Source organism: Falco rusticolus, chromosome 4 (genome assembly GCF_015220075.1).
Source record: "Falco rusticolus isolate bFalRus1 chromosome 4, bFalRus1.pri, whole genome shotgun sequence".
Taxonomy (NCBI): domain Eukaryota; kingdom Metazoa; phylum Chordata; class Aves; order Falconiformes; family Falconidae; genus Falco; species Falco rusticolus.
In genome coordinates, this window is record NC_051190.1 from 36,375,680 (window position 1) to 36,387,752 (window position 12,073).

At 44.4% G+C, this 12,073-nt stretch overlaps 1 protein-coding gene across 4 annotated transcripts in view; it reads right to left on the reverse strand.

Annotated features, from left to right (window-relative positions):
* Window positions 1-4,109: 4,109 nt before the first annotated feature.
* CRAMP1 (cramped chromatin regulator homolog 1) overlaps window positions 4,110-12,073 on the reverse strand; it is a 51,476-nt gene continuing 43,512 nt past the window's right edge. For all 4 annotated transcript variants that reach the window (XM_037385863.1, XM_037385862.1, XM_037385861.1 and 1 more), the window contains exons 18-21: window positions 11,402-11,636; window positions 10,950-11,114; window positions 10,162-10,307; window positions 4,110-6,759 (exon numbers count right to left, since the gene is read on the reverse strand). In XM_037385863.1, the coding sequence (XP_037241760.1) occupies window positions 6,595-6,759; window positions 10,162-10,307; window positions 10,950-11,114; window positions 11,402-11,636 (711 nt within the window). In that variant the 3' untranslated portion in view covers window positions 4,110-6,594. The remainder of the gene's footprint in view (window positions 6,760-10,161; window positions 10,308-10,949; window positions 11,115-11,401; window positions 11,637-12,073) is intronic.

The following is a 12,073-nucleotide window of genomic DNA, read 5'->3' on the forward strand; positions in this document are numbered from 1 at the left end:
CCATGATCCCGCCTGTCCGGTGAGCCTCGCAGAGGGAGGGAAGCTTGAAGAGGGCCCGCGTCGTCGTTGCTCCTGTCCTCCTCCCATTGGTAGGGCTGAATGTCCGTCAGAGGGAGCTGCGGAGCCATTGGTTGAGAGGAGCGGGGCGAGCAGCCGGAAGGTATTTAAGGGCCAGGGAGGCCGCCCCTCCGCCTCCCGGGCGAACAGGGGCGCGTGTGGGCTACCGAGGCGGGTGCCCTGTGGCCACCGGGTGCGACAGCTCCGGGAGGGGCCGGCTTCGGTCCAACCAGGTCCTGGCGCCTCGCACGGGCACTTGGCCCCAGAACGCCGCCGTACAGGCAGTGCCAGCAGGCCAGCCATCGCAAGGCACGGCCTCGCAACAGGGCGGCCGCGGCGGCAGGTCTGCCGTGGGCCTCGGAAGCTTTGCCCGGGCGGGGCGCCGCGCCTCGGCTCGGTGGAGCGCAGCAGGCGTGGAGGGGCGGCGGCGTGCGCCCTTACCGGGCCGTCACCGCTCCGCCCGCGGGAATCCCCTCAGCCGGTGCCCGCCCGTCGCTGCCGCGGGGGAGCCGCCGGGGCCTCGGGGCTGGGGGAGCTCTGCTCCGGGAGCCAGCGCCGCCCGGGCCTTGTGAACCAAACGTTTGCAACGTCACCAATTAACATTTTCAGCTGAAGAATCTGATTTAATGGTTCCACGGCTTTCCATAGGCCAAGAAGTAAATTTCTGAGGCAGCCGTACTGCTGCTTGTGCTCTGAAGGATTAAAAAAACCCCAAAACACCACACCCAAAACCACACCCAAACCCCCACAACAATGAAACAAAACAACAAAAAAAACCCCACACACCAAAGACAGGTACTCTTAACTGCAACATCTTGCTTTGCTGATCATCCTTTACTTCCAACTCATTCCTTCTGTTTTTACAGTGTCAAGTTTTGGACATGAAGTGCAAAATTAGATAATCTGTGACCAAAGAAAGTGGTAGGATTCAGTACCACCTTTGACATAAGGTAGGAAAAAAAGGAAAAAAATCCCATGGAAGGTCTCTCAGCTTTGAGCCTGTGTCACAGCAGGGTGGAGGCGAGAAGCTGCAGAGAAAAGAGCTCGGACCTGGTCCCTCAGCCCAGTTTTCCAGGTGGTAGAGACAAGTCCTCGCTCTGGATGGAAAGGATGCATCAAAGAACATTACTGGTAAGGTTTTTGCTGAGCTTTTTAGTACATTCTTCGTTTCTTACCTACTTGAAGAACAGCCTGGCATTTCCTCAATGCAAAATTAAACTGAAGCTCCCGTTGTGTATTGCAGAGACCAAACTCCTAAGATGTGTACAAAAAAAGAATCGATTAATGACACAGATCACAGGATAATTCAGCTTGAAAGGAACCTCAGGCCTAGTGTCTGACAGGGTGAGCTAGATCACACCAGCTTCCTCTGGGCCTTACTCAGTTTTGTGTTGGCAAGCTCTGAGGACAGACACTGCCCAACCCTCTCTGGGCAACCTGTTCCACTTCCTGATTGCCCTCAGGGTGAAAGTTTTCCTGGTAGTGGCTGTATAAAATATATAGCCTGAATACAACCTCTACATCCAAGCTCCTGCTTACCTGAAGCGGTGACAGAAAAAAACCCCACCAAAACCAAAAAATGCACCACCCCAAGATGTGTAATACTCTTTTGCTTGGTGCTGGTTTTGTGGTGGGTTTGTTGGCATTTTTTCTGTTTTTCTTTCTTTCTTACCCTTGTTACTGGTGAGCATGGATGAAGATGGGACATGCAGGACCAAGAGCTCTCTGGTTTGACACATTTCTGACACAATTATCGGACACTACTGGAAATAGGAGCTGTAAAGCAAAAAATCCCCAAACCCAACAGAAGCCTTCTCTCACCATGGTGAAAATCATGAAAATTCTGGGATGGGAGACATCAATGGAAGTTATGCCACTGATTTCACTGAAACCGTAATTTCACCTTTGGAAGGTTTGGCCTTATGGACAAATTTGTAGGCACCTCCACCCCCAACCCCCTTCCCGGGGCCATTATTATGTAAAGGTTAAAAGGAAAAAATCCGATAGGGCATGAACGGCAAGTAACACACTGGACGTAAGTTAGACCAAGTATTAGTATGTATTTATGCACAAGAATAAAAACAGCTTTACAAGTTGAATTGGAAATTTAAACAGAGGAAGTTTAACAGCTTTTGTATATTATATTAAATAACCAAAACACCTTTTTCCAAAATTGGTAAAGAATAAATAATATAATTTACAATATGGTACAAAAAATAATCAGTAAGGACAGGCATTCTGCTTTATACATACACTATATAGGTATATTTATAATCTATAAAACAAATTCACATCTCAAACAAGCCAGAAACCTTAGATGATATGGCTTAACTATTATTAAAAGAAACAGCATTAATTTTTGCTGCCAGAACCATAAGCTCTAAAGCAGTTATCATGTTTCAGTAATTAATGATAACGTATTGCCGTAGTGCTTGTCAAAGTTTCACTTAGTTAACATTAACAAACTGCTGTGAAATTAACGAGATTCAAAGGTTTGAAAAGGTTAAAAGTGCAGTACTTTCCTTATAAATGCATCCAAAGTCTGAGTGTAAAAAACAAAATGCAACTTAATTTCCACTCTGGGATCTGCAGAGTCAGTAAATGAGATGCCTTTACAGATTAGATTTGATCCAAGTAATTTCATTCCATTTAGAAATATAAAGAGGGGTGTCAAAAAAAGGCTTAACAATGCCATAATTAGTATTCCTATGCTTAGTAGATTTAGTGATAAAAATAATTGTGTGGGTAATTGGGATGCAACACCCAGCAGAAAACCCAGTTAGCGCAAACATGCACACACAGGTCGATCTAATTCTTAGGACGTCGTACTGCTTTTCACCCAGGCCATGATGACAAGAAATACCAAGTTTTCTGCCATTCACCTTGCTGAACCACTCAGAACTTCCTTATTACATACAGTCACTAAACCAATGCTGGGAAAGCCTAGAGCAATTAATAGTAGAACTGGAGGTTGTTAGTGTCCATTTGTCCTCTCCAACCACCTTACAGTGCCCCAAGAAGCTATTAAGCTAACAAAGTCATGTTTACCTCAAAACAATCCTGTGTGCATTTCAGTGTAACTTGCTTGAATGTTTGCTTAGGATAGGATGACTCTGTTACTTCCGTTGGGGAAGCTGAAATAATTAAAACTCAAAAAGTTTTGTTTTACAAAATAATATACATATATGTAAGCATAACTACGTGTATATGTGTGTGTGTATACATACACACCCCCACACCCCTCCTACATTCCCCCCCTCCCCCCCCCCCCCAGTTTTTCGCTTAGCAGTCTTAGGCACAAACTGATGATGCTTAGCATTGTAAAACACATCTACCTAAAATCTTGAACTGGTGGAATCAGAGGTGTGTTTAAGTGACGTTTCACATAATAAGGATAACAAATTCTGCATCAATTAAAAATTACCACAATGATCTAACTTATTTTCAAGTTCTTCCTCGATAAGACTTACTTGTCCTGAAAGGGCTTTATTATTAAAACTGCAATTTGCAAAGCATTACATTTCTGAAATTAAATTCTGTTTCATAATGACAACTTCTAGGAGGCTGATGCCAAACACATGTCTAACCACAGAATTCTGAGTGCTCAACTGACCTCTTGTCACTTCCAGTGTTATTACTCAGTGGTCCAAAGCCTACTCGCAAATAAAGGTTCAGGATTGCAGTTTTCTGATCTCACGGTGTCATGAAAAATAACCGCTATGCTGACTTCACTCTGCAGTTCTATTATTCCCCTATGGCAACTGAATGGGCCGAGAAAGGGCAGCTTGACAGCTCCCTGTATCAGATGGCAGAAAGTCTTCACAGAACTTGATGAAGTGCTCTGCCATACAGGTGCAGCAACACTGGCGCTTAGTCTAAGCAACCTAAGAGTCAAAACCAATTCACATCCACCCCATCAGCAGTACGGGTTAAGAAGAGGAAACATATGTCTAGCTACCTAAATACACTGGAGACCATCAGGCTGGTCTTTCAATATTTAGAAGTCTAAGGATTTTTTTAAGATTAAATTTTTGACTTTTTTTTTTTTTTTTAATTAATTTTTAAGATCCCCCACCCAACACTTGATTAGAATGTATCACATCTCCTGCATGGCCTGTAATCCACAGCCACAAAAGCAGCCCTCTGCTTTTGTCCTGCAAGCCCAAAGAATTTCTGGAGGTACAGCATACAGGATAACCAGCATTACTAATATAAGAAGCCAAAACCAAGATGAAACAAACTGAGAAAGCCTGAACCAAAATACAGCTCAACGTTTAAGTAAAACTTAAAAGTTTTAGAGGGAGTGACTCTTGAGATTAGCAGGTATCCTCTCCATACCAAGGGTGAATGCTTAGAACAAAACAGTCCTCAGCATTCATTTTTCTGACAGCTTTCAACTTTTTAGATTCTAGGTTTACATGATTTCCTGATAATTGCATCGGAATTCTCAAACAAGGTTCTGTAAAAATAACGAAACAGAAATAACGGCAGGAGGACTGAATATCCTACATGACATGCAGTCAGAATAGGAAGTTAGCCCACAGGAATTAAATTCTCCGTTCTTCTAGTCATGACCATTTTCTTGCTAGTAATACAGGTCTGCCTCCCTGTTGGGAACATCCAGTTGCACTAATGCTGGTTTTACACATCTGTATGGTTCCTATATCCAAGACAAGAATGCAGCAGCCCGATACATGGGGTCTCAGAATGTCATCCAAATCCTACTACTTTTTGAATGACATCAGGAACATTGGTCTGGGCCACACAAAAGGTGCATCAAAAAACTTGTTACATTTTCTCTTAATGACAGAAAGCATAAAGGCAAATTATATAGCGGTTAAAAAAAAGAAATCTACATAAAAGGAGGGTAAAGTGACTGGGAAAACAGCAAATCCTATCAGTGCACTGTGAGCAAGGTTACAAGAAGAAACTCCCAGTCAAATGCCTTGTAAAAGTAGCTAAAGGCAGGTAGAACTACATCCACCAAGTATAGTGCAAGTTGGGAAAATGAACCCCTGATAATAGCCTAAGAGATGGGGAAGTTTTCTTTATTTATTAATAATATAAAGTTGTAGTTTATATAGGACTAGCCCCTTGGATAAGTTCAGAGCTACTTAAAATAGCCAAGGGACATCCTTTTACTGGAGAAGCAGACAAGTGCTTCAAAAAGGGGCACAATAAAGGTATTCTCTCATATGACCGGTAAGAAAGGAAATAGGGAAAGTCTCCTGAGTTATAAAGGTAGAATGGATGGACAACCAGCTCTAAAGAAAGTAACTTTATATTCCTTTGAACCTGCTGGTATCAGGATCCGAGTCTTCCGATTATTAAAACACTAACATTAAATGCATAGGGATTTAGTAGAGGGAGTACCAGATCCACTAGTGCCTGAAAGTGACTATAATGAAAAATGATGTCCTGAGGTACTACAGAGCACCTGGAATTCACAGAACAAGGAGGAAATACGGGATTAAGCCAGGACTCGACATGTCTCCTCTTCATGACATAAAACAGATCTCAACAACTTTAGTGTTAATATATTGTTTCTATACATTACAATATTCTTTCCTATTTCCTCTCCCAGATAAATCCTCAGGTTTTGTGAAGATGGCAATATATACAGGTTTCCAGCAAAGTCAAGAGTAATTATGACAAAGCTTTCATAGTGATTCCAGTAAGCTCTTTTGCAGTGTTTCTTGACTTTAAAAGCAACCACTCTCCAGGGAAAGCAAGAAAGCACTCTCCCAACTCATGGGGATGAACTGTGCAATGTGATGAAGAATCTCAAAGGTGGAGAGTGCAGTCAGGATGATGATGATTGTGACACGTGATGGGGTTTAAAAATAGAGGAAACTCCTGAAGGACCCATGCAGTCTGGGAGCAGGGTGAAGCAGAGCTCCCCTACAGAACAAGGAAGCAGGTACATGGCCTTGCTGGAATGGTCAAACAACAGAACATAGCCAAAGAAACAGAACAGTCTCTAAAAGCCAAGCATCGTAGAGTCGCAGTGCCTTTGAAAAGAGTGCAAGAAACCTCAGTTTGACTGACGGATAGAAAGAGTGCTAACTAGGACATATGAAGATGCAACATGGTTCCCATACCCACACCCAGCCTACACCCTCCACAACTTCAATGTGGATCCCAAGTCATGGCATTTTGATTACTACACAAAAAATAATTCATGTTGGGGAGCTTCTGGCGATACCCTTCCCTGCTTGAGCTTCTTGCTTATGCCATTCAAAAGCAGAAGTCCAGGACTGTCCCATAAACCTGCCATCTTGCATCACGGATGCAGGGGACGCACTATTTCCTGTAATGCTATTTCACGTTTTGTTGTTCCCAGTATATTGCACATCCCAGGACTTGCACAAACTTTTTCAGACCTTTGAAGACAATGCTTCTCTTCTAGAAAGAAGCACACAAGACAGGGACAACTGAGCCTCAGCTGCCTCTCTAGAACCTGCCCTTGCCATGATCCAGCGCTGCCAGCTCCACCTTTAGCCGAACAGTCCACACCAGCCTGCTGGTCTCATACACTTACTGTGAGAGATCCCCAATTGGGGGACCACCACCTCCTCCATCAAACAGAATTTCCCTGCGGGTTGGCTCAGGTATTGATAGTTCCTGGGCAAGGTCATTAAAACGAGATATGTAATCTATGCTGTTCTCATTCATCATGCAAGCCAGCTGTGAATCCACCACCTAGAAGAGACATGAGAAAAAAAGAAGAGCTTCATGTCAGTGGACATTTTACAGAACTGCAAAATTGTTTAGGTTGGAAGGGATATCTTGAGGCCATTTTGTCCAACCATCCTGCTCAAGTAGGGTCAGCTAGAACAGTTGCCCTGGACCTTGTCCAGTCAGGGGATGAACTATCGCCATGAATGGAGATTCCACAGCTTCTCTGAGCAACCTGTTTCTGTGTTTGACCACCCTCACATTAAAAGAGTTTTCTTGGGCTCAGGTGGAATTTCATGTGTTTCAATTTGCGCCCGCTGCCTCTTGTCCTGAGAAGAGTCTGGCTACCTCATCTTCATTCCCAGCGTCTTCTCATATGAAAGATACACTTATCTCACCAAGTCAGAGAGTAGCTCTTATCCATGGCTAAATGGAAGCCTCTAAAAAACCCCAAAACAAACCCAGAGTTCTCAGTGGGCTTTACCTCCCTATCCTTAATTCAGCATTAAAGCGCAGTAGTAAATGCATTGTACAAAAACTCTAAAGATAGTACCTCTAACCTAACAACTGCATTTTAAATTAAACTTGACTCTGCAGGACACTCAATAAAAGGCCTTTCAAAATTCTCCGATCATTAAAACCATCTTTAAATGATACTTGCTTCCTCTGAAGACTCCCACACAACCCACATCTGCCACCAAAAGCTGCTCTGGTGGGCCTAAAATGATGGCTTAGCCCATTTTCTTCTGAAGACAGTTTGTAAAATCAAAGGCCGCAATGTCACTTCAAATCCACACAAATAAATTATCCAATATTCCTTTAATTAACACGCACCTTGAGAGATTCTCACCACCAAGCAAGCAGAATCTTCACATTTATGCCAGGAAGTAGAGCTGTGCGTGGAGTCTGAAGCTGCCAGGGGCACATTACAACAGCATGAGCTGGCCACAGCTTCTGGTTACAAGGTCTGTACAGAACCTCCTTATCCAACTCCAAAGGACAACGGAAGAATGACATTTTCTTTCCATCAGGGCAAGCCCCCACAAAGTTAGAATGTAAGTGACGTCACACTGAGTCAACCACTGTAAACTCTGGGATAATTAAGACTGCAAAGGGCCTGAAGAAGTTTCTAAGTTCAAAATCTGCTTAAAGCAGGGTCACCTAGGAGGACAGACCAGCTTATCAGGGCTTTGGTGATGTTAGTCTTGAAAGGCTCTGCAGACAGACACTGTACAACATCTCAGGGCAACCTGCTCCCCTGCCTGACCGTCTCCAGGGTGAGAAAGATTTTCTTTCAGTGTAGTCAGAACCTTCCTAAAATCAGCTTTTGCCTGTTCCTCCCACCATGCATCACCACTCTGTGAAGGGCCTGACTCCAGTTACGTCCCTCTGCCCTGAAGCCTCCTCCTCCAGGCTGAACAAGCCCAGTACCACACAAACAGGTGCTTCAGCCCCCTAATCATCTTGGTGGCTCTCTGCTGAACTTGCTCCAGTTCCTCTGTCTTTCCTGTACCGGGTGCTCAAAACTAGTCACGACTTTCTAGACATGGTCTTACAGCTGTTGAACAGAGTGGGATAACCATAACTTCGTTCCATCTACTGGCTATGGTCCTGTTAAAACAGTCCATGACACTGTTGGTGGTCTTAGCTGCCACAGAACATCCTGGCTCATGCTGAGCTTGCTGTGTATCAAGATGCCCAGGTACTTCCCAGCAGAGCTGTCTCCTAAACAGTCTCCAGCCTATATTGCTGTCGGGGTTATTCCTTCCTGGGAGTAGGGCTTTGCATTTGTCCTTGCTGAATTCCATAACGTTCCTGCAGCTCCAGTCCATCTCCGTCCTTCTGAAAGGGAGCTTGGTCCTCAAGCACACCTCAAGCCTTAATAACTGCTGGTCTTCACTCTACCCCTTAAAAAGGTTTCAAAACAAAAGAATAATTCTACCACCTGAGAAAGTAATTCAGCAGCACAGGACCTTCTGCCATTCTCTCAGGTAACTTTGTATTAGCCACCTCCTGCTTCTTCCTTCTAGACCTATTTATTTTTTCTACCAGTCCTCCAACTGTACTGCACCGGTATTAACCCTTCCCTCATCTTCACTATTTTCAATTCCTGCTCTAAAAAGCAGGACACAAAACAGAAGTATTACAACTCTGTCAAAACAAGGTTATGTCCAACAGGGTAAACATGACCTCCCCCAGAAAAAGAACCTGGTGCTCACAACAGCTTCTTGCACCACAGAATAACAAACTGGTCAGGGTGGGAAGCGACCTCTGGAGATCATCTAGTCCAACCCCCTGCTAAAGCAGGGTCTCCTAGAGCAGGCTGCACAGAGTCGCACCCAGGCAGGTTTTGAATGTCTCCACAGAAGGAGACTCCACAGCCTCTCTGGGCAGCCTGTGCCAGCACCGTGACAGCCTCAAAGCAAAGAAATTCTTCCTCATACTCAGATGGAACTGCCCGTGCTGCAGCTTGTGCCCGTTGCCCCTTTGTCCTGTTGCTGGGCACCACTGAAAAGAACCTGGGGGCCTGTCCTCTTGGCACTCGCCCTTAAGGCATTTGTAGACATTCAAAGATCCCTTCTTGGTCTTCTCTTCTCCAGGCTGAACACGGACCCCCTCTCTCAGCCTTTCCTCATAAGGCAGATGCTCCAGTCCCCTAATGACCTTCACAGCCCTTTGCTGGACCCTCTCCAGCAGCTCCCTGTCTCTCTTGAGCTGGGGAGCCCAGCACTGGTCACAGCACTCCAGATGCAGCCTCAGCAGGGCAGAGTGGAAGGGGAGGATCACCTCCCTCCACCTGCTGGCCACGCTCCTCCTCATGCACCCCAGGATCCCATTGGCCTTCTCGGTCACAAGGACATGCTGCTGGCCCACGGGCAACTTGCTGTCCATCAGGACTTCCAGGGCCTTCTCCACAGAGAAGTCAACCCCTAGCCTGCTCTGGTGCATGGGGTTGTTCCTCTGCAGGTGCAGGACCTTAAACTTGCCTTTATTGAACTTCATTTACGTTCCTCTCCGCCCAACTTTCCAGCCTGTCTGTCCAGGTCTTGCTGAATGGCAGCGCAGCCTACTGGTGAATCAGCCACTCCTCCCAGCTTTGTATCAATCATCTGCAGACTTGCTGAGGGTACACTCAGTCCCTTCATCCAGGTCATTGATGAATAAGGTAAACGAGACTGGACCCAGTACTGTCCCCTGGGGAACGCCGCTAGCTACAGGCCTCCAGCCAGACTCACCAGATCTGGTGTCATATACCCTCAAGTCATTTTACATCTTCCTCTTAAGACTGTAACCCTGTTTTACTAAGCTACAGTGCAGATGTCAAAGCACCTTTGCCTTAAGTATCTCAGGAAGGTATGATGGACAATATCCAGTAACGCTGCACTAAAAAAGAAGCAGACAGCTGAATGTGATTTGATGACATACCTCTGCTACATCTGCCAGAGACCGTGATACAAAAGAGTCCCGTGAATTTCCATCCAGAAGGCTGGGTCCCAGTAAGGAGGTGCCACTGGCAGTCCCAGCAGGAGTTGGCAACATTTTTCGTCCCTTCTCGGGCGAGATGAAACTTGCTATAAAGAACAGGCACATCAGTAAGTCACAGCACTGAATATTTGCAATTGGGAGAATAAAGAGAAGGACAAGGAAATAGATATCTGCCGTCCATTTCCTATTTCTTCTATCTCTCAAAAATTATGTGTTACCAGGATGAACACCGTTGGCACAATGCTAAGAGTACACAGATTCATTACACTGGCCCCATTAAACATTAATTAAAAAAAATACCAACCAAACCCCAAACAAATCCAGTGATCTCATGTCTTTGAGATTACACTCACGAAGCACAGAATGAAGACTATTTTTCCAAAAGCAGAGCCAAGGGCATCTTTTCATTCTGGCAGAACAACCAAAATGTCTCAACCTAACTGATGAGACAGGCTCCAAACAGACTGCAAAGAACTGCCAAGGAATTATTTGTCCCAAGGTATGGGCCTCAATCTAGCAACAAGATCTTTTCAGGAACAGACTTGTACAGAGAAGGAAGATGTATTCAAGGCAACACCGCTGAAACGAAAGCAAGTAGTAAGGGAAGAAATCTATAAACGTCCTACTGGGTTTATGATTTTCCAAAGGATTCACTTCCACAGTGTTGGGGGGTTTTGTTGGTTTTGTTGTACAGAAAAGAGCTTTTTTGTTGCAGTTCTGACACTTACAAAACAAGCTGCTGAGAGACGAGTCTGTGGAGTCATTGGGGTACCACTGGGGATCATGGCTGGGAGACGCAATCCAGTTCTGTTGAGGACTACTGGATGGGGACGGAAGACTTTTGGAGCTGTCACTGCCATTCAGTTTTGCAGGAGAGAGGGAAACACCTTCACCTGTAAGGCAATGTCAGGAATCACTGATTCAGTCAATACAGAAAAGTTACAGGACAGTGCACCAATTTATATTTAGAAAGCAGACAACACCCCCGTCAACAACTGCAACAACAAAAAGCCCCACCTATATATGCTAGAAAATAAAGGCTAAGCACAATTTTATTTCCAACCGCTATTAAAGAAAATAACCAAGAACTGCATCCTGGAAAAGTTTCTGCTGCAATATAAGATGACAGACTTTTTTTTTTTAAAGTTAATAAGAAGACTTTATCTAAGCTCAGACTTACTGTATTGACCAGAGCTGATAGCTATTTCAATGATAGAGTCACTGATCTGAGTGGCAGGTTCTCCTTGAGAAAGCACATCTTCAGGTGGTCCAGGCAGAGAAATATCCAAGAGAGCAGAAACATTGGGAGGAGAGAGCCGGGTACTGGAAGCCTCTGATGAAGGAAGTGGAGGGGTGGAAAGACCATTTTGGAGGGGTGTCTTGGACAGTTCTGACAGAGAAAGGACTGATGTGCCCTGTTACAAGAAACAGAGTTAATTGTTCATAGATTTCTGAAGGACTTGGAAATCTATCTGAAAAGCAACTAGCTCCTAAGCATCAGACTGAAATCAGACTGGGGGTGGCTGGGAAGACTAATAATCCAGCAGATAATATTCCTAAAATTTTAGGAATCTATTATTTATAGAATAGATTTGTATTATTTTAACCAAAAATATCTGTAAGCATAAACAAATACGCTTCAGCCCATATTCTACCAAATCATCTGAAAAAAATATGGGTTTGTAACATTCCAAAGAATATTTAATACAGTCTACATAACAGAAACAAGCATAATAATTAGCATGATTTTGATGAACCTACAAGATAGTTCTCAATCAATCTTTCTTTAAGGAGTCTCGTTATTAGTACCTCATCGTACAGCTGTTTGTGATTCATCTTCTGATTTACAAAG